General features: G+C 50.4%; 2 protein-coding genes across 2 annotated transcripts; both read right to left on the reverse strand.

Annotated features, from left to right (window-relative positions):
• Positions 1–3911: 3911 nt before the first annotated feature.
• Positions 3912–14835, reverse strand: LOC142585347 (ipis-1-like). The gene is made up of 3 exons (XM_075696051.1): positions 14409–14835; positions 5371–5745; positions 3912–4847 (listed from the first exon to the last, which is right to left on the reverse strand). The coding sequence occupies exons 1-3, from the start codon at positions 14760–14762 to the stop codon at positions 4248–4250; spliced, it is 1329 nt and encodes a 442-aa protein (XP_075552166.1). The 5' UTR covers positions 14763–14835; the 3' UTR covers positions 3912–4247.
• A 4180-nt stretch (positions 14836–19015) lies between these two features.
• mRpS16 (mitochondrial ribosomal protein S16) lies at positions 19016–21812 on the reverse strand. The gene is made up of 2 exons (XM_075696052.1): positions 21672–21812; positions 19016–19661 (listed from the first exon to the last, which is right to left on the reverse strand). The coding sequence occupies exons 1-2, from the start codon at positions 21676–21678 to the stop codon at positions 19279–19281; spliced, it is 390 nt and encodes a 129-aa protein (XP_075552167.1). The 5' UTR covers positions 21679–21812; the 3' UTR covers positions 19016–19278.
• Between the last annotated feature and the right edge of the window lie 661 nt (positions 21813–22473).

Here is a 22473-nt window from a genome sequence, read left to right on the forward strand (position 1 = left end):
ACTCGGTGCCAACTGCTGCAGGAACGCTCACGAAAAGAAAAAAAGAAACTGCGCGACCTCAGCCCGCATACCCCACCTGAAGGCTTTCTGCGTGTGTGTTGTGGGAGATTTCTCCAAAGGGACCGATGATATCAAGGGTAGGAGGGGGCCACCGTACGTTTTCCCAAGTGCGAGTCATCACCACCTCTCATCCTGTGCGGCAAAGCTAATTCAATGTCAGCATGATCTCCGCTCTAACGTATATACGTACACGTGTGATGCCGCGTAACTATACACTGCACTATACTAACTCTACTGCGTTGTTTGGCGAAGCCAAGCGTAGTAACGCGTTTTAGGCTACGTGAGTACGCTCGAAAGCTAAAAGTTGTGCGCTGCGGGAATGGTGCGCGATTAACCAATCTCGTAACAGCTTGTTTTAACAGCTTTAACAGCTGTCGTAACGGCTTGGAAAAAAATCGTGCGCGGTCCGGTTCAAACGATGTTTTGAACGGCCCATCATCTGAAAGCCGCTAACTTGAAATGGTGTCGTGTTACATGCACGACGCCAGTACGTCCCGCTTCCTTAATCCATCGTGACATATTGTGTGCCCATGCGATAGCATAGCCACCCGCACATCTTCACGGGTCGCCACATGCTCCTTGCTATACATAGCGTCCTGCCGAAAGGCGTCACCGCTAACTCCAAATGTGCATCGTTTACAATGCTCGCTGAACGCATCATTCACGTAACACTTGTGTCGAACACGGCAAACTCATCTTCGAGAGCAGCTAAACAAGGTAGGGAAGCGCAGAGCTCAATGAAAAAAAAAAACATCACGTTGCATTCCATATCGCTTTCCCTCTAGTCAGCCCGGGGCAACCCACTCAAACTTAATCACTAGGCTCACGTAATTTATGTGTTCACCTTTCAATTAAATGGTCCGCGTAAAGGTATGAATGTGTTTTGTATGTTTCTGGTGTCGCCGTGATGTGTTTGAATAAAGCAAAAATGTGGTGACTGCCAACTGCGACTTGGTTTTTTGTGCCGAAGCTCACAGAAAAAGCGATAACCAGGGCCATTATTCACAAAGCAGCTCATACAGTAGAGCTGTTCATAAGAAGGTTCCTGAAAAACAGACGCTGGCCAACCGCTATAGCGAACATGTTATTAGCATATATAGGCGGCCTGCCAACGGCAGCTCTTACGAATGAAGGGCTATGTGAATTAGGCGTTACGGCCAGTTATTCACAGATAGTTCGTGCGATACAGTGGTTTGTCAAAAAGGGTTCGTATAAATAATAGGCTTGATATTGATGAAGGAGCGCACTTGAAATCGACACGTTCACGCACGCAAGAAAAAGGAAATACACGTGCACAGGAGCTAGACTTCAACTACAGTAGTTACAGTGTAGGAGTAGTTGCGCAGTCCAGCGCCTTTGCAGTTCCTTCTTCATGCGTGCCTGAACGTGTCTATTTCAAGTACTCTGCTTCATCTGTACCATGGCTCACCAACAAGCACATATATATTAAGTAAAGAATAAGACCCGCCGCGCCGAACAGGGCAACGCCTCTCGCACGATAGCGAACACTCCTCGCCCAGAACGGGACAGGATCACCAGAAATAACGACTTGACCAGTGCATATCTAAACGCCAGAAAAATGTACCCACCGCCGAGTCCCAAACTGAACAGGGGGCAGGCCGTCGCCTGGAGACAACTCCAGACCAACACCTTCCCTAATCCATTCCGTCTGAAACGTATCTTCCCAGGTAAGCATCAGGGCGACACGTGCAAATTGTGCCAGGAAGGACCAGCAACACTCAAACACATGCTGTGGGAGTGCAATGTAGTTATAGGAAGGATGGCCGTTGCTCCGAAGACCCTGTCGTCAAGGTGGGCCGCCGCTCTGCGCAGCTCAGACCTCGGAATCCAGACGTGGGCAGTCCAGCAAGCCCGTGAGGCGGCGTTGAGGCAGGGCCTTGACGTTCTCCCGTGGGAGACCTCAGCCCGGGTCGCGTGAAACCTTGCCGGACGCACAAGAAAGTTGTATCCATCCATACATGCCAATCTTTACAGCGAACATATGCTATTAGCCTAGGCGGCCTGCCAATGACATTTCTTAAATATGAAAAACTCTGAATTAAGCCCTCATGGCCATGTGTTCACAAACCAGTTCCTACACCAAGGCTGCTCCTAACAACAGACGCCGGCTAATCGTAATACCGAACAGTACATACCGAACTTTGCCGGCCAACGAGAAACATGTCAGTTCACAAAGCTTTTGTTCATATAAGTGTTCTTTTCTTTACCATTGTACGGCAGCCTTCACTAATGATGTGCTCAGCATCACGATTCGCTTGAGTTTTCTCTTATGAATAGCTATAGCGTGAGCCTTTTTTCGTTGCGTGTGTGAATACCAAGCCTAGATTTTTACACGCTATACAATCTATCAAGACAATAGGTTCATATAACGCTCCTGAGTGGAGAAAGGCATACGTCGACTAGAGAAATACTGATGGTCCTGCTGCACTGTGCATATCTGCGGTCACGTGATAGTATACACGAGAGCTCGGGTGTGTGTGTGTGTGTGTGTGTGTGTGTGTGTGTGTGTGTGTGTGTGTGTGTGTGTGTGTGTGTGTGTGTGTGTGTGTGTGTGTGTGTGTGTGTGTGTGTGTGTGTGTGTGTTTCCGAAGCTAAGTTTCCGAAGCGCACTTAAACCTGTCGTGGAGCCTTGCAGTCGTCAACTGTGCTATTCTGAACACTATTGTAAACATCGGGGCCTCAATTTAAATAACGAAGCAAGTTCACAATGATCAACTCAGACACCGAGCTCGGGACTCCTGTCGCATGCACGAGCCATAGCCTCATACATTTCTTCAGCAGCATGGCGGAACCATGCTGTAGAACCGACTGGCCCAGCCACAAGTATTACTGGCACATTACCAGACATTTACTCACGGTTGACGCTAGAGCGTGGATAACTTTAGCTGGGTGCTACTGCCACAACCATGCCCGATTCTTGCCTTCTGCGTGATGTGCGATCACGTGCCAGGGACGATAGTTAACGTGACCTGAACCATGCGCGCCCCATAAGCTGTGTCCAACTACATGGGAAAATGACGCCCTTTCAGTGACCCCCGGTTTGGGCGCCACTGGGCTGGTACTGGAAAAACGTAGAAGGTATGCTCGAAGTATGCTCGAGCATACTTCGGTACCGTCTGGAATCTCTAGACGTGTCATTAAGATGCCTTGATGGCTGTGGGTGGATAAACAGCTTGTTCTCGGCCAACTGCGATTTGTCAGGCCAGAGTAAATGGGAAATTATGTTCCAGTTCGAAACGATCCACAATATGGCACTACCTACCTAGCAGACGTCTGCTACAGTGCGTGCACGTCTGTCGCCGGCAACACACGGACGTGTTCGTGCTCTTCATAAAAATAAAGTATGAATTGACGGCTGCTTTTGGCGCGCCGTCTACGACATTTCTCTCCCGCGTCAATTACGCGATTTCCTTACAGTGGAATGCGTGGAGCCATGACCATGTATATGAAATTACTGCAACAAATCAATAAAACACGCACTCGATGTTCGCCGGTATGCCCTTAGATATTTCACGTACAACTCAGATCGCAATGCCAGTGACATCGCGCGTTTATTCAGCTTACGGAAAATCGCTCTGCAATGTAGTCAATATATTTTTAAACGATAAGTAGGTTGGAGCTCAGACTAACTTAATTAAACGACAATTATAAATATTCGGGTATCGTTTAAAACGATAGCTATTAGCTAAACTCAAGAAATCGGACGGCTTTAAAATATTTTTTGTAAGGCAAAGCGATCAGTGCTGCTGCATGTTCAAACCGCTTGCAGTCGCCGCTACACAATTTCGCTCCCACGCGGCCATCCGCGAGATCCTGCGGCTGCCACAGATGACGCCTTTGCATACAGAATTGCGTTTCGGTTTATTAAACGGCAACGCAGGCGCCACTATGAGCAGCGGTGAACGCATGTGGTGCGTCACTGCAGGAACGAAGAGGACGTCTTCCACGGACAGGTAGGCACAGGCGTCATCGCGCGCACCGGCCCTGAAGCTGCCGGAGGCGGGCGCGCAGAAGGCGACGCTCGGGTACCGCCACCGCCATGTTGCCAAATTCGTCATCCCGTCACGTCTGACTGGCCCAAAACGCAGACGTGGCGGAATTGGACGATTTGCCCGCGATCTGCCCTGCGCGCTGGGGCGGCACCAGACGCGGGCCACGGCGCGGGTTCACGGTCTTCGCACGGAGCCCATCAGGAAGAAGAAGGTCGTCCGCCTGGAGCCGACGAGGAACATGAAGGGCCGGTTGACGGCGAAATGAGTGATCTCGCCCATCCCGGGCCCGCTCCCGGGCACGCAGTCGGTCCCGGGCGCCGCGGACACCGTGCCTTCTTCGTTCACGTCCAGAAAGGCGCCGTGGAAGACGTCCCACAGGGCGGGGCTTCCGGTCTCGAAGATGCCCGACAGGTTGGCCCGCCTTGTGAACAGCTCGCGGACGCCCATGGCGCCCAGGGTGTCGCGCAGCCTCAGGCTTTGCTGCACCACGAACTTGGGGAGCTTGAGCATCACGTTGGGCTTCTCGCGCAGGCCGCGCACCAGGTCCAACAGGAGGGCCGCGGTCAGGTTCTGCTCCAGCGCGCGCAGCCCGCCCATCTCGTCGGGGAGGATGAAGATCATCGCGGTCTTCCCGCCCACGTGCGGCATCTCGAGCGCGGTGGCCTGCAGCTGGTCGCAGTGGGACATGGCGAACGCGTGCATCTGCGTCATCATGTCCACGCGCACCACGGTCTCGGGGTCCACGTAGAACTCGTCGGGCCCCGTGAACCCAGGCTGCGTGAGGTCGGCGCGCGGCCTATATATATATTCAAGACTTCTATACATCAATTGTACAGTTATACTAGCGATTCCGTAAAAAGAGGACGGGGAGAGGGGGGAGGCGACTCAGTACCATGACCACTCTTTTCAATAGGAAAAGAGCGCCATTTCATGATCATCTGCCGGAGTAGAGGGAGCCAGGCTTGCTACAGGCGTAGGTGCCTTTACAGGCCACATATAGAGCTTTGAATGAAAAGAACAAATATAGAGAAATTAAAGAGCCTAAAACAGACTTAGTAAAAGACGATTAGCTCAGGCCGGCTAGGCGCCTATTTGTCGCCACCTCGTTTCAAGGGCGATGCCATAACCGACGTTACTATAGACCAGGTCAGCAACGTTGGCCGTAACCACCTGCCGTCCACGGCTGTATATGGTCACGTATACCACAAGCTAAATGTGCAGTCTAAAAGGTAGTGGAACGCAGTGGCGGTCGAATCGCACCGATCGCGCACACACGGCGCACTCTCGACGATTGTACCTGGAAGGGCGACTCCCAGGCGCCGCGGAAGCACGCGGCGCTCACGAGCGCCAGCGCCGTGCCGGGGCCGATGCTGTCGGCGGCCAGGAGCTCGCGCACCGCGTTGGCGGTGAGCCGGGCCACGCGCTCGTTGGCCTCGGCGCGCACCTCGCGGTGGTGCTCGGCGAAGTCCACGAAGCGCACGCTGCCGTCGCCGTACGTGTCTCGCAGGAAGGACAGGTAGCCCTCGAGCGCGTGGTACCGCCGGTCGGCGTACATGCAGTTGTTCACCTCGAAGGTGACCTTCAGCGCGCGGTTCGCGGACTGCGACAGCTGCGCGGCTAACTGGCCGTGGACCTGGTCGTCGTCGCGCACGTGAAGCACCGAAGCCAGCTCCTGCAGGTGCGATGCCGGTATGCGATGCTCGATGGATCGTTCTTTTTTTTTTATGCGAGGCACTCTGCAGGTACATAGGTGTATACATAGGTGCTATTCTCGCCTCGTTTCTGGCATCTTCGATAAAATATATTACGCGTCTGACGACGGTGGGATCGAACAAAGGACCACCGGCAGAGAAGGTCGTTGCTCTACCTATTACGCGATAGCGTTAAAGGTCCCGCACCGACCACCGTTTCGGCAACAACAATTTCAAAAACCACGCATACCCAATCACGCCATGAAGCGCAAGGAAGTTACTGAACTTATTGAATTTCTCAGGGTAAAATACGAAAGAAAAATCGTAATGTACGAATTACACACAACCTACAGACATGATAGCGTCGTATTGTAATTTGAATATACCAGAAAACATAATTCTCTTACGCGGAGACTCAAAACACAAACCCCTTTTCCAGCGTTTCTACCATTCATAGAGCGGAATTCATGGCCTCGAGGACTGGGGAACGCCGGCGCACGCAAATCTCAAAGGCCATAAAGCGGCGCGCCCGGTTACTTGCAATACCTCCAGATGGCGCTCGCCACCGCCGCATCGCGGCCCACGCAGGAGGCCGCGTTTCTACCAGAAAGCTCGCCTTCGTGCATAGCGTTCGCCGCTAGCGTCTCCAGGTAAACATCACGGTTACTTTCAACACTGACGAACATAGGGGACAAGACGCGGACGTGTCGTGTCCCTTATGTTCGTCAGTGTAACACTAAGCTCAATACAAACATGAACGTCCACCAATCGACTAGCCCCGTTCATTGCCGGGAAGCGTGAGAAGCAGTCAGGGAGCCTCCAAATTTTTATGCCACTGACATGTGCAAAATTGTCTCGTGCCAAGGCCGACTGGCGCTGTGAGACTACTACAAAATGAGCACGTGTGCACGCGCCACAAACACAGGAATGGAATGCGCGAATCGTACAACCTTCGCGACCTGCCCACGTCAAAACGAAAAAAAAAAATAACTTTGTAAGGCGTTTGTTCGCCGGAGTACCATACATTAGTGGTCATATGTCATCGTCCGTCGCCGTTATGCTCATCGTCGTACACGCTCTGACTCACACACACAATTGTTCGTCCACGAAACACCCACGCTGTATCACATAACGTGGACATGCCAGAAGATAGACGTGGTACCCGTTATACCAAACCCGAGTGCGGAGCAATGGGAGGGAGTGCTCTCCAGCGATCGCCAGGTCGACCAAGAAGGCCTGATTCTGCGAGCACAACTGGCAGCAACATCCAGCGGAGCCCTGGACTAAGGGCAACCGACCGTTGTGCTAGAAGATGGACGAAGCCATCTGAAGACCGCAGAAGACCAGCGAAACTAGAGCTAATAGTTTTTCACTCACTCACTCACACTCTTACACAAACGTGTTACACGACACCTGCAATACAAAGACGATCTTCGGTTCTGAATCTCCATTGGAGGCACATTGATATCCGGAGTTGGGAATTTCGCCGAGACGTATGTGCGTCGCGACGTCATAACACAGAAGGTGGTCATCGCGTGGGAGCAGGACGTCGCGACGTTTTGGTATTGTTTGGGATCCGACCGCTGGTACGATCTGTTGGGAACTCGGCGCTGACGCCCGTGGTTGTACCTGGGTCGCAAGCCCCAAGGGTAGCGTTGGCCTGGCGGCCTGGGGTACAACTGGAAGCATCCGAAGGTCCCGGCAAAGCATGAGTCGACTGGTAACAACGAAACAACTTGTTTATTTTAACATCGCAAAGAGTTGGCGGTCAGGTTTGACCGAAGTAGAGAGACGGGAGAGCACTTTACTCAGCAGAAGAAATCGGAGCCCTCCTTTTGGCGTCCGGGGGCAGCTGTTTTTATACTCTCGCAGTTGAGGGCAAGAAGGAACCCCTCAAAAGACGAGCACGTGAATGTACAATGGGCTAATGGTGACGCACACTGTCGTAGCGATGCCGTAGCACCATGTCGAGCACGATCTCGTAGCACCCTGTCGTGGCGCTGCCGGTCGGACACAATGACTGTAATGAGAGGATGGTCCCTGCTTTGGCATCGCCTGTTTCGGGCATAATGACTGGAATGAGATCCCTGCTTTGGCATCGCCTGTTTCGGGCACAATGACTGGAATGCGAGGATGATCCCTAGGCGGTCGCATCGCCGCAGTCGCGCCTGGAAACACCTGGCGATGAGTGTTGCGGCGACGACGATCGGGCCAAAATGTCTGCCGCCCCGCCGCAGTCGCGCCGGCAAAACCACGTGTCGCAGGCGAAACGCAACAGACCGCCCCGCCGGGGGAAGGAGATCCCGATGGACAGGGGACTGCATCCGCTGTCCGGAGGGATGTCGCTCGATGATGCTCATAACCGAAGTCGGGCGTCCCTCGACGTTTCTTGAGCGCAGCGCACAGAGAAGGCCTCGTTCTCTCGTTCAGGTTCGCACGGGACACTGCAAAGTGACTTCGGGAGAGTTCACATTTTTGTTCTCGTTCCCGGCAAGCGTTAGAACTACGCTGAAACTCAACCGCTCAGTCAGCAAGCACGGCACAACCCTCACTAAGCCCTGCCAGGCTCTTTCCCCTTGTTATACCACTGCCTAGTTCCTTACAGTAGTCTAGCATCACTCAGAACGCGTCCACAAATTGAAAAATTGCACTAGAAAGCATATCATCACTTTGAAACACTAAACAAAAGCAATATGTTAAAAAAAAATCCTGCCTCAGGAAGAAAAACATCAGTAACAAACAATTTTGAGGCTGATTCCTACGTTAGGGGCTTCGACTTAAGCCATCGGCGTTACCGTTGAGACTCCCCTTTTTGTAACGCACCTCAAAGGAATATTGTTGTAAAGCGAGGCTCCAGCGCAGGAGGCGGCCATTTTTGGGAGAGATGGTCTGCAGCCATTGGAGAGGGCAGTGATCCGTCTCAATGATAAACCTCGAGCCGGCTAGATAGCATGACAATTTCTGAACGGCCCACACGAGACATGCACACTCTTTCTCGGTGGCGCTATACGCCTGCTCACGACTGGTCAGCTTACGACTAGCATACAGGACGGGGTGTTCTACTTCTCCATTTTCCCGTTGGCACAGTACAACGCCCATGCCTCGCTCACTAGCATCGCACTGAACAATGAACCCTTTTGTATAGTCTGGCGATCGTAGCACAGGCTGGCTTGCTAGGGCACTCTTTAGGGCGCTAAAAGCTCTTTCCTTGGTCTCGTCCCAGACGACTGTTTGAGGCTCTGTCTTTCTTAGAGCATCCGTCAGGGGAGCCGCGATATCAGAGTACCTAGGGATGTACCTCTGATAGTAGCCGGCGACACCCAAGAACGACCGAATATCGGTCTTGGTGCGCGGTTGCGGAAAGTCTCGCACAGCGGCCACTTTTATTTCAGAGGGGCGGCGACGACCCTGACCAATCACGTGACCGAGGTAGACAACCTCGGCCTGTGCTAACTGGCACTTAGGAGCCTTGACTGTCAAGCCCGCTTCGCGCAGGCGGGTTAGCACTGCCCGCAAGTGTGCCATATGCTCAGACCAGGATGCGGAGAATATCGCTACGTCGTCTAGATACGGTAAAGCGAATTCTTGCTGTCCCCGCAACACTTTATCCATGAGACTTGAAAAACAGTATGGCGCGTTCTTCAAACCAAAACTCAACACTTTAGGACGGAAGGTTCCCATTGGTGAAATGAACGCCGCATACCTACTAGCCTCTTCTGTAAGTGGAACCTGCCAATAACCCCTGACAAGATCTAGGGTGGAAATAAACTGAGCGCTACTAACTTTCTCAAGGCGCTCCTCGATGTTAGGGATCGGATAAATTTGATCCTTAGTGATGGAATTAAGCCTGCGGTAGTCGACGCAAGGACGAGGTTCCTTGCCCGGTACCTCAACTAAAATCAAAGGGGAGGTATAATCACTCTCACCTGCCTCAATAACACCGAGCTGTAGCATTTTCTTTACCTCAGCCTCCATAATATCGCTCTGGCGGGTGACACCCGATACGCCTTGGATCGTACTGGCTCTGTGGAGGTAAGTTCTATATCATGAGTAAGTACAGAAGTCCTACCAGGCCTCTCAGAGAACAGACCTTGAAACTCTTGTAATAGCTGGTGTAGTTCGGTTTTCTGCTCGGGCGACAGCGGTGCTCTACTGATAAGGTCACTAATGACTTGACCGGTGTCTTCCCTGTTCGTCACTGAGCCTAGTCCTGGAAGCTCGACCGGAAGCTCTTCAGGAACGTTTATCATCATGCACACCACTGCTTCCCTTTGTCTATAAGGTTTGAGCAGATTACAGTGGTAAACTTGCTGTGCTTTCCGCTTTCCTGGCAGACTTACCACGTAGTTAACGTCCGACAGTTTCTGAACAATTCGTGCTGGGCCCTCCCACTGCACGTCTAGTTTGTTGTTTAGCGATGTGCGCAATATCATGACCTCATCGCCAACCTCAAAACGACGGGCCCTGGCTGTCCGATCATAATAAACCTTGGCCCTCTGTTGGGCCTTTGCCATTGCTTCACCTGACAACTCCTGTGCCCTTCTTAAGCGTTCGAGGAGCTTAAGCACGTACTCCACCACGACTGGGTCGTCGCCCCTACCTTCCCATGATTCTCGAAGCATGCGAAGCGGAGATCGAAGCGAGCGACCGTACACCAGTTCAGCTGGCGAAAACCCCGTAGCCGCATGCGGCGCGGTCCTTAAAGCAAACATCACCCCAGGCAGACACAGCTCCCAGTCAGTTTGATGTTCAAAACACAAGGCTCTCAACACGCGCTTCATGACGGAGTGGAGCTTCTCAACGGAATTCGACTGTGGGTGGTACACTGAGCTGTGTAGCAGCTTTACCCCACACCTTTCGAGAAAAGTTGTCGTCAAAGCGCTAGTAAACACTGTGCCCTGATCTGATTGAATTTCTGCAGGAAAACCAACTCGCGCAAATATGGACAGTAGTGCATTAACTATCTCAACTGAGCTGAGTTCTTTAAGCGGCACTGCTTCAGGGAACTTTGTCGCTGGGCAGATCACAGTCAAAATGTGTCTGTACCCCGTGGCTGTTACCGGCAGAGGTCCCACTGTATCAATAACGAGCCGTCTAAAAGGCTCCGTAATGATAGGTACCAATTTCAACGGCGCCCTCGATTTGTCCCCTGGTTTGCCCACCCGCTGACAAGTGTCACATGTCCTCACGAAATGGTCTGCGTCCCGAAAACACCCTGGCCAATAGTACTCTTGCAAGAGACGGTCCTTAGTTTTCTTAACTCCTAGGTGTCCGGACCACGAACCCCCATGCGACAAGCGCAACAGATCCTGACGATAGCATTGAGGCACGATCAGCTGATCGAACTCCACTCCTCTTCGGTCTAGATACTTCCGGTACAGGACTCCACCTCTTTCCACAAAACGCGCAGTTTTCCTGGCGATACCTTCTTTGACATTGCAGCGCACGTTTTCCAGGCTGCCATCCTTTTTTTGCTCGGCTATCAAAGCCGACCGGCTGACTTTTAGCAACCTATCAAGTCCGTCTGACGTAGGCGCGATGAGCAAATCAGTAGATAGCTCTTCTAACTTTCCCGAATCGGGATTTTCCTCTCCAGTATCTGGCGCCTTTAACGTTACAGACTCAATTTTATTCAGTTCGGGCGTGCTCTGAATATCAGCTTGCTGCGCCTCTGACCCTTTTTCGTTGTTTGATAACGTCGGCCCCGCAACTACCGCCTTTGCAGCGAGCTCCCGAACCTTCGATCTGGTTAAGGCCTGAACACTAGCTTCACCAAACAAAAGCCCCTTCTCGCGCAGGAGGTGATCGGACCTGTTTGAAAATAGGTACGGGTACTGGGGTGGCAGCATAGATGACACTGCCGCCTCTGTCTCAAGCGCTCCGAAAGGTCCTTCAATAAGCACCTTTGCTACTGGCAGACACACGCTATGAGCTTCCACGGCTTGCTTGATCCACGCGCACTCGCCCGTGAACATATGGGGTTCTACGTAAGACGGGTGAACTACATCCATCGTAGCTGCGGAATCGCGAAGCACTCGGCACTCTTTCCCGTTTACGAGGAGGTCTCGCATGTAAGGCTCGAGAAGCTTCATGTTCTCGTCAGTGCTGCCTATTGAAAAAAACACAACTTTTGGTGTTGTTTCCGGACACTGCGCCGAAAAGTGACCCGGCTTCTGGCACGTATAACACAAGCGCGCTCGCCTCATCTCGAACCGCTTTCTGCGTTTGGCTGCCGCCGTCTCTTTACGTTTGGTCGGACTGCTTTCACTCGCATCCTCACTACGCATGTCCCCCTTAAATCTCATGGGTGTGAACTTCGGCCTCTCAAACTTCGAGCCAAATTCACCCTTTTGACCGTCCTTAGCTCCGCGAGCCCGACGCGTCACAAACTCCTCGGCTAGCTCAGCGGCTTTAGCCACCGTACAAACGTCTGGCCTATCCAAGACCCAGTATCGCACGTTCTCCGGTAACCGACTATAAAACTGTTCTAGCCCGAAACACTGCAGAACTTTATCGTGGTCACCAAACGCTTTCTCTTCTTTGAGCCACTCCTGCATGTTCGACATAAGCCTATACGCAAACTCTGTATATGACTCACTTCTGCCTTTCTCATTTTCCCGAAACTTCCGACGGAACGCCTCCGCAGACAGCCGGTACTTTTTTAGCAGACTCGATTTTACTTTGTCGAAATCCTCTGCTTCCTCTCTATCCAAGCGAGCGACTACGTCGGCCGCCTCGCCGGGTAACAAAGTGAGCAAGCGCTGTGGCCACGTTTCCCGAGAGAACCCCTGCTTCTCGCACGTTCGCTCAAAGTTAACCAGGAACAAACCAATGTCCTCTCCAAGCTTAAACGGCCGCATCAGGTCAGTCATTTTGAACAATACGCGTTCTCCTGCACCGTGTGCCTGACTTCCATTACGAGCGCGTTCCATCTCTACCTCAAGACGCTTCATTTCCAAAGCGTGTTGACGGTCACGCTCTTGTTGCTCTCGCTCTTTCTGTTCTTTACGTTCACGCTCTTCTTTTTCTTTTTGCTCTTTAAGTTCGCGCTCCTGTCTTTTTGCAGTCTCTCTCTCTTCAATGGTCTCAAGGCATTCCGACAGCTCGTCATCCTCAGCCTCTAACTCAAGAATAGCCTTTATCAGTTCTGGTTTTCTGAGTTTGTCCGTGACATCCAGACCCAACTCTCTTGCAAGCTCCAACAATTTCGGTTTGCGCAACGACTTCAAATCCATGGCTGCTCTGAATGCTGCTTTCTCTACTGCTTACTATTGTCTTGCCGCAAACTAACCCGGCAGCAACGACAACCACAATTACCAGCTCTGTTTCTGACACTAACAAAAAGCCTGGCAAAGCTCAGAAGAAGAAAGTCCCGCACTCACCAAACCTCGCAGGCAGGAATTCCGCGCAGTCGTTCCGCTGCAGGCAACCAGTCATCACACAGGGCTCGTTGCACTGCTCCCGGATCGTCGTTGAGCTGCTCAGCATACAGTCAACTGCATCTCTTCGCTGCTGGCCTCCGTTGTCGCGATCTCACCGCTGGCAGACAGTTGTTTGGATCGGAGGTGATCTCACCGCTGCCAACCAGATGTTTGGGATCCGACCGCTGGTACGATCTGTTGGGAACTCGGCGCTGACGCCCGTGGTTGTACCTGGGTCGCAAGCCCCAAGGGTAGCGTTGGCCTGGCGGCCTGGGGTACAACTGGAAGCATCCGAAGGTCCCGGCAAAGCATGAGTCGACTGGTAACAACGAAACAACTTGTTTATTTTAACATCGCAAAGAGTTGGCGGTCAGGTTTGACCGAAGTAGAGAGACGGGAGAGCACTTTACTCAGCAGAAGAAATCGGAGCCCTCCTTTTGGCGTCCGGGGGCAGCTGTTTTTATACTCTCGCAGTTGAGGGCAAGAAGGAACCCCTCAAAAGACGAGCACGTGAATGTACAATGGGCTAATGGTGACGCACACTGTCGTAGCGATGCCGTAGCACCATGTCGAGCACGATCTCGTAGCACCCTGTCGTGGCGCTGCCGGTCGGACACAATGACTGTAATGAGAGGATGGTCCCTGCTTTGGCATCGCCTGTTTCGGGCATAATGACTGGAATGAGATCCCTGCTTTGGCATCGCCTGTTTCGGGCACAATGACTGGAATGCGAGGATGATCCCTAGGCGGTCGCATCGCCGCAGTCGCGCCTGGAAACACCTGGCGATGAGTGTTGCGGCGACGACGATCGGGCCAAAATGTCTGCCGCCCCGCCGCAGTCGCGCCGGCAAAACCACGTGTCGCAGGCGAAACGCAACAGTATACACCGGCTCGCCCGGTCATCTATGCTGCTATCCAATGCTCGTTCCGATGCAGCAGCATATAGCAGACCAGCGTGCGCGAGCCGGAGCGAGTGAGAAAACGACGCGATGAACTGCTCCCACGTGACCACCTACCGCGGTCACGCTCTCTGACTCCGCAACGCCGTACAGCTCCCGGGATACTAAACCAAAGCTGGTTCACAGAAAGTTGCTTTAATAGTAAATCATTTAGGGCACTCCGAGTACGGCCGCGATATTCTTTCTAGGGCTTCGACGTCCAGGACCTTGAATTAGCGCAAACTAAAATGAAAAGTCGCAAATGTCATGTTCAGGGTGGCATACCTTGGCCGTGCCGTAGCGGGCGCCCGCCAGGGTCATGGAGAGAGCGGCAGCCACTGCCAACGGCGAGAATACCAGGTTGGCCGGGGCCACAGTGGCAGTGGCCACACCGTCCTTGCTGCCGCCGTTGTCAATGCTGATACCAGGTTGGCTGCCAGAATTACCGGTGGCAAGCGACAGCTGCCGGTAGAGGTCCACGGCGAAGCCCGATATCGAATGGGCGAGCGAACGCGAGTGCACGGCTGCCACGGGGGTGGTCGACCCGGAGACGGCGCCCGAAGGCGGCTGATGCCGGTCCAGCTGGTTGCGCTGCCCACGGGAGCCGAGCGAGCAGAGGTTCTGGAAGAACTGGCGCATCGCGAAGCTATGGCGACCGCCGTCAGGAACTCCTTCTGCTTCGTTCCTTCCAGGCTCGCGCTGGCGCGTGGCCCGTTCGCGTGCTTGCCACCAGTCTTTAGCTCCGTCTTTCACATTTTACCTTTTTCTTTTTCGGTTTCTTACGACGGAAATTTCGGTTGTACACGGGAAGCCCGTCAAGGGGGCGTAGTGTTCTACCGTAATAATAAAAATTTTATTAGCGATGACAGCCCACAGTGAGATCGGCCTCCTCCTCCTTACTGATATTATACCACGGATCCTCGCAATACAGAAAACATAGCGCAGTAAGGACAAAGTACAAATCGAGTCAGGACAAGCGCCGAAGGGAATAAGTTTGGTCGTGTTATTCATCGTAATACAGAAAACAGCGCAGTAAGGACAAAGGACAAGTCGACACAGGACAGCGCTTGCCCTGTCTCGACTTGCCCTTATTACGATGAATTATGCTTGTATTACGATGAATAACGAACACGCCCAAACCTATTCCCACCATGGATCCGTTCGTCCCTTTGATCTGCGAGACAGAGAGACCGCGCACGATTGCGGGGAGGTAGAGACGCTATTTTATGCAGCCCTTTAGGAAGCACGGCTCAGCGCATTGGGGAAGGGAAGAGGGACACCTGTCTGCCATTACATTGACAGTTTAACGGGGTCGCGGAAACCGGGGGCGGTTTGCTTGCCTCCGAACTCGCAACTTTCTTTCCCATGTGACCCGAGAGAAAGTTACGATTTGAAAAAGGAACGAACAACAAACAAAGCAAAAATAAGCTTCGTTCACCGACCGGGAGAAAAGCACTCCGCCCGAAAACGGCAACGCGAGCCCGAAGAGACAGGGTACTTGACGGTCGGAAGCAGCATCGCGCCATGCTGCATGGTCATGCATCGCCCGATGAAGTTCCTTGCCGTCCAATTGGATCAGAACACAAGCGGCATCTCGCCGAAGCAACGAGCCGAAGAAACAGACGAACACCGGGCGCTCGGGCTGTGGCAACGATTCAGTTCGAAGATTTGTGTCTGTCAACTGCCTTGCATTTCTGCACGACAAGGGTGCGACTTCGTGGGCGAATGCAGTATTTCGCTGGCTTGTCGGGTCACCCAGTCTTGCGTGCCATTTCCATGCATCATATGGGGCTACTCGTTGTGAGAGCCGATGTAGCTGCACGGTGGGCGACTCGGCGAGCGTCATAAATGTCGCAATGCACTGCTCTCATCGCTTTACCACATACCGCGTACTAACGTCACAACACAGTAGAAACGAAAGCGAAACTGACTGTAGAAAAGCTATTAAATTGTTTAGGGCGCTGTGAGGTTTAACAGCAATTGTTTTTCTTGGATAATGGACTTTCATTGAAAGCAAAAAAAAAAAAAAGAGAGAAATGAAAACTCGGAAATATCGCGTTACCCCTTTTACTCTATCGTTATCGCCAGAAATGTGTCAATTTTCGGTGCTTTTATGTTTTAAAGGGCCCCTGAACCACTTTTCATCGAAGTGAACAAAGACATTTTAAGTGAAGATACGCTATTTCAGAACCACTTTGCCGCAAAAAGTACTTCAATGCGTTCAGCAGAAGCGGAGTTATCGGCAATCAAACACGGCCTCAGCTGTGCTCCCCTTCCTCCTCCAATGCCTTGCACTGCGAAGGCTACGGCGGAGACGTCACCATGGCGCGCATTTCAAATTTTCGATTCCGTGCCTATGCCGCGCTAAACGTAAGCCAAACATGGCCAAACGCGGCTGTCCTCAGAAAGCCGCAATGCGCTTAGCCACGGGGCTCCTTGCAGCACCTTGCGGCGGCCGCGGTGTAGCCGAGCGCTGCGACCAATAGCAGCCGCGTATTGGAGTGTGCTTTATGACGAAATAGAGCACACCGAAAAGAGCGAGGAGCATGGGGTTTTTGAAACGAGAGCGTTTGAGAAAAAGGTGACTTCGCGCTCCGCTTGCGAGCTCCACGGACCGCGTACGACAGAGGAACTTGGCCGAGATGTTCACAACAGCGTGTGCTACCCGCGGACTATGTTATTTCACCAAGCCAGAGGTGTGGTTCAGGGCCCCTTTAACATCTGTACAATGTTTAATCTGTTTAATGTACATGTACATCTGTTTAATGTACAAAATATGCACCTGGTTTTTTCTAGTTCCCAACTTTTGTTCAGATCACGCAACAGATTATGAAAATTGGTTGGTGTCAATATTAGCCATATTGATGTCCATGCTATGCAGGAAAGCAGTAGCTTTGCAAATGTCAAAACGGGTACGTTCTTATTGTACAGGGAGAATTTGTGATTATGCATTGCAGCAAGCACCTGGTTGAAATATTACTGCATTATTTAGACTCGCGAAGCAATGGTTGTCAGGCCAGGGAGCATGTAGAGATCCTCCTCATACTTGATATTGCATTCGATCCTCTTTTCTGCGCAAGCAATGTGGTCTGGTGTGTGTCCAACTGGCGCTGGAGCCTCCACGTGCTTTGTTCAGTTCCTGAACAGTCTTGTATGGTAATCTGTAATGTTGCACGATATTGTACAGTGATGATAAGGGCACTTGCACAGGCAGCGCTCAAAATGTAAGAGATTAGACTGCTTGTCAAGCTTCAGTTGAAGGTCAGCCTGAAATTGAGTGCACGTGCTTGTACGAGTGAAACACCTTCACAACAGGATGTATTGTTCGTAATAATATTTACATATACTGTCAAAACTCTCATAGATTAAAGTAACACACGATGGGGAAAATAGAGTGGCACTTGAAATAAGTCAAATACAATTATCAAATTAACATGCACTCATTAACTTCGACTATTTAAGACATCATTAAAAACGCCTACACGTTGGATTGGAAAATCATACAAGCTGAGAAAAGCTTCTGTCATTTAAAAATTATGTTGGCCAGTCAACCAAAGTGCAAATTTTGCATCGTATTATTGAGGGAGTGCTAGGAGCAGTAAAGCCTAGCTTCGAAAATACCTCCAGTCAAAGTTTTGTTTTAGACTCCACAATCTGCCAAAATTTCTAAGATCTGACAAATAGTTCGGTCATTTAATACTGTGCATCACTCCACTAGCAGAATTACAACAGAAATGTTTAACAATCCATAGGAAAACTGTCAATCAAATTCATTGATTTCTATAAGCACGGTAACGAAAGCATTAAGACATCCAAAGCAGAAAAAATTTATTAATTTATACTGCTTTCTAATATACTGATTTGTCAGTACGACTTGCACAAAATTTACGTAACAATGGAAGCCCTCGTCAACTCACCAAGCATCAATGGAGTTCGCATTTATGCTGACAGCTTCAGTGCAGTTTGGCAACTCAAACCAGTAACAAAAGCACTGCGTTTACGAGGCCTAATGTGTGAAGATCCCTGTCCACTGGGTGTAGGCACATGGTCATAATGTCCTTGCAGACTGCAATGCTCACTCTTTCTCACCACCTGTCACTCCTCCTCTTTTCCTTTCCTTTGACCCCTACTCTATAATTATTGCACAAAAATTGCGCTAAGATCTACTAAGGAATAAAATAAGTGCTCTTCTTAATTAGCAGGACATTGATCTGGCTACCAGCTATGCTTCAATCACACACCATTGATAAAAGAAATGAAGGCTTTTGCTTTCAACAGGTGGGGACAGCATGTGTAAGCAGTAGAAACCTTACTCAGATTATCCATATTTGTCAGCATCCCGAGTTGTTAATGCCTATGGCCTTGAAAAGCCCAACACAAGGTCTTTGTGGAGAGTGCTTTCCATTTGTAGGAAGATGTAACATTTCAAGAATCTTTGCTTTTGTGCTAAGGAAAGTAACCCAGAAAAGTAACCTACACATTTATGACTGCGATACAAACACCTAGTAGATTTCCTTGTTCAGAGAGAAAGCCACTATCACTGTTTTATTGCACCAGCTTCTATCGTAGTGCTTGGTGAATGGTTACAGATTGTTTAAAATAAGCTGTGGACCAAATATACATTGCACAACAGTATGGCGCGGTTCATTAAAGCTAGAAGTGTGATAAGTAATTATTGAGTAAATAAGAAGTATTATATTCTATGGTGGCTTTTTCTTTCTCCCTGAATACCCGCAAAATGTCATAGGGTGGATAGAATGTGAAAGACAAAGTGGATTGCAGAGCAGGTGTGATGAAGGAAAGTGGCCCCACTAGTGAAATGCCCTGAACACGTTTATGCATCCTACAAGGGTGCTCTTAAACATAGATAAGCACAATACAACAATCAAATATCTGGCTCATCAATGAATTCTAATTTTATTCGTTCTTGAGCCACAACTGCTTGTTATCTCGTCCAGGGAAACATACAACAGCACATTCACGTATTTCAACAGATCCAGCTAGCATGTGTACACCAATGCTCTTCTTACTGTAGGCCTGTTGACAGCCGCCCTACGCACTTCCAGAAAAGTTCAGCATCATTTCTTTTTTTCTTGCTTGCTGACTTCAACAACATTTTTCGGGACACAAAGAACAAACTCGCAGCCTTTTCACCCTAGCTCTCGGCCTTTGCTGCTTCATCCTTCGCTTCAGCAGCTTCCTTTCCAGCTTCAGTAAGCGCAGCCCGCCGATTCCTCCACGCCTTCATATAGACTTTTGGGTGCATGCTTGTGTATCCTGCCAAACCTAAGAGCATGCCTGCTCCCGGACTCGTCTTGGCTCCCTGCCCGAACCAGTAGTTCAGCCGGTCAAAGTTGATGGCCACCAACTTCTCGTTACGCTCGTTGGGCATCGGGTCAAAGGAACCGAGCTGCTCAATGGTGTCTGTGTCCCGGGGCCGTCGCCGTAGTCGTGCTGCCACAAGGTGGTAGAAAGGTCGATTTGCACAGCCTTTCAGCAGCAGTTGGATGCGTACTCTTGGGACACCCTGGGCTACGCCTTTGAGAAAAACACAAACGATGATGATCGGTGAAGTTTAATGGCACAGCCACAAACATCTGTTCTGTCAAAAAAACATTGAGAATTTTTTACTGAAAGCAGGCGAGTTGAACTAATGGAGCACAAGCTGCTTGTTAAGGCACCATGGGGATCTGGGCACTTGGCGGCACATTGCAAGCGCTGTGAGAATGAATGCACGCCGCTCTTTGATAAGACTGAAGTGATTACTTCTAGCACAGATCAGAGAGAGCGTGAAATACTCGAGGCCTTCCTTATTCATCAGCAAAAACAGGCTTGCGTCAGCAAACCTAACGTATCTTTGACGGCAAAAGAAATAAAATTCTTGCACAGTAAGGCGCCACTGCGCATAAGCTTTAGAGATTGATCATGTCGCACGTGTCTTTTTTCATATATATTTGTGTCCTCCTGAGAATAAAGCCAGTTGATGTCTAGCGCTCGGTGTGTCTTTTTTCATGTTCCTGTCCATGTCCTTTTTTACGTGCTAGTGATATGTCGCATTATACGTATAACCAACTAGTTCAGCTTTCTGCCTTAAATCGCATGTACAGTCTCTTTAGAGATCAAACAGACTGGCATTAAATGTGCTCAGCTGTCTCAGGAGCCTCATTAATAATAATAGCCATAGCAAAAGAAATAAAAATGTATAAGAAAAAGGTGTATGCTCTCTCAATGTCAGCACTTGTTTAAGGAACCAAAATTGTGTTCAGAGGTATACAAGACATGCCTAACAGTTATGCCAGCTATGTGCACTTGATGCAAACGCCAACAACTCAACCAATGCAGCATGATCAATCTGAGTAGAATGGGTTGAGCATCACTTCAAGATGGCAGACCCTGGTTTCCGAATATAGAAACTTGGGCACCCTGTTTGCAGGAATTGTTGAGTTTTAGAAGAGTAGCTGTTGCTAAGCTCCATGCACTGATTTTCAACCCAATAAAGGTATATGATGGAGCAATCGAATCCTTCACAACCAATTTCTCGTTCCTACCGCAGATCGGCCTTTAGCATCAACGCACGCTCGTCAAGTCAGCAGCCACAGAGCCCAAGTTCAAGGTGATGTCGATTTAGAGAACTTCTAAGCGGTCCTGACTCTTAAACTCGGGTACGAGACTCGGTCGACACACGAGTAGTTCAACTCCCCACGGCGCTTCGACAGCTTCCTCCAGCCAAGCCGGTGCTTTCGCGAGTTGCTAGGCGATTTTTGCAATCCGGACGACGCTGTCGCGCAAGAAGACGACGGGTCATGCCCTCGCAACTGCATCGTGTATCAGTTTCAGATCGAGTAACTAGTGTAAACTGGCAAGAAATATCTGCACAAAGCAACCGCCTTAATAAATTACAGACTTCATGCACGGTGTGGATTTTACTCAGTATTCATCTTGCAGTCGTGTAATACGGGTGTCACACGGCGCACTTTTGATCGCCATCAAGCCCTATCCGGAGCGAATTTCTCGGTTGCGATTGGTTCCTTTGCGTCACCTGCGCGAGGGAGCCAATCGCGGTCGAGAATTAGGGCGCGCAAAGACATGCAATTGAGGTTAGGTTCGGTCAAGTCCTTGGTAAAGCTAAGCAAGATGATTTAGTGACAGATCGGCAAAACCATGCATGTGTACTTTTGACTGTTTCGGTTAAAATGAGACATTAAGCCGCTGCAATCTAAATGATCGTATAACAGTGCTAGTATCGCCCAAACTACGGATCGGCAGCCAAGAAAGCGTGAATGCCGGCTTCGAAAACGTTTCATCATGCTTCAGAAACGCACTTAGACAGATGTCGTCCGGAGTCGCCGCATACAAAAGAATTAATACAAGAAATATAGAAGAAACCTCAGACTGGAGGCGCGGAGCTGCTTGTGCTTTCAAAGGTAACCCGTGAAACTAGCAGAAATCACTCGATAGCGTGGTGCGAGCAGGCAGCTCGCTAAGAGTTCGTGTTCAGCAATGGTCACTAATAATACGGAACATGCCGCATGAAATGCACATACGCACCTGCCATGATACTGGCTGTTTCTGCGAAAGGTGAAAACAAGAAATTCGGTATATTATTATTCCCAGCAACACACTTTGCAACTGCTAGCCACCGCCATGTGCTAGCGCGCCGCGCAGCCAGCGACACTAGCGGCAAAGGTTGGCAAAGCGGTATCGGCGATATATATATATATATAGATAGACAATGCATAAACTAAACCACGTTTGCCATTTCAAGCAAGAAATAATACGAACCTGTTGCTTCCAATGTGTTATCCTATAAAACGTCAATAATTTATAAACTTTAACATTTTAGTTTCGGTTTCGAAAGCCTTGTTGATATAGAAATGCTTTGAGCCACGCCCAGTCTTGAGCTTGAAAGCAGAAGCAATTCACAGCGCATGTATTGCGAAAATGCGCCGAAGTATGGCTGAAGTGAAAACGTCGGTAACAAGGGCGCAGAGGTCCTTGCGCGTTACGCCTGACCAAGAGTCACTGGAGAAGTATAACTTGGACGGTACGGATGCGCCACTGTTTCCTAGTGCTAAAGCTCGAGCGAAAGCCCTGCCATACAGCCAATCCCAAGGTAGATGTAGATGTGGACCTTTGGATTTGGTGACACATACCAATGCCTCACACACCCACTCTTGGGTATTGGCCGACAACCGGGTAGTTCCATTGCAAACTTGACCTGCGCGTACTCGACTACGCGCCCCACCTCGCACCGGGCATTTTCTCGAGACCTGCCACTGAAGAGGCGCTTGTCTCGCCACCCTTGGTTGCAACGACAATGAAATTCATGGCTATTCTCTGCGCAAATAAA

The sequence above is a fragment of the Dermacentor variabilis genome, chromosome 6, assembly GCF_050947875.1.
Source record: "Dermacentor variabilis isolate Ectoservices chromosome 6, ASM5094787v1, whole genome shotgun sequence".
NCBI classification, from domain to species: domain Eukaryota; kingdom Metazoa; phylum Arthropoda; class Arachnida; order Ixodida; family Ixodidae; genus Dermacentor; species Dermacentor variabilis.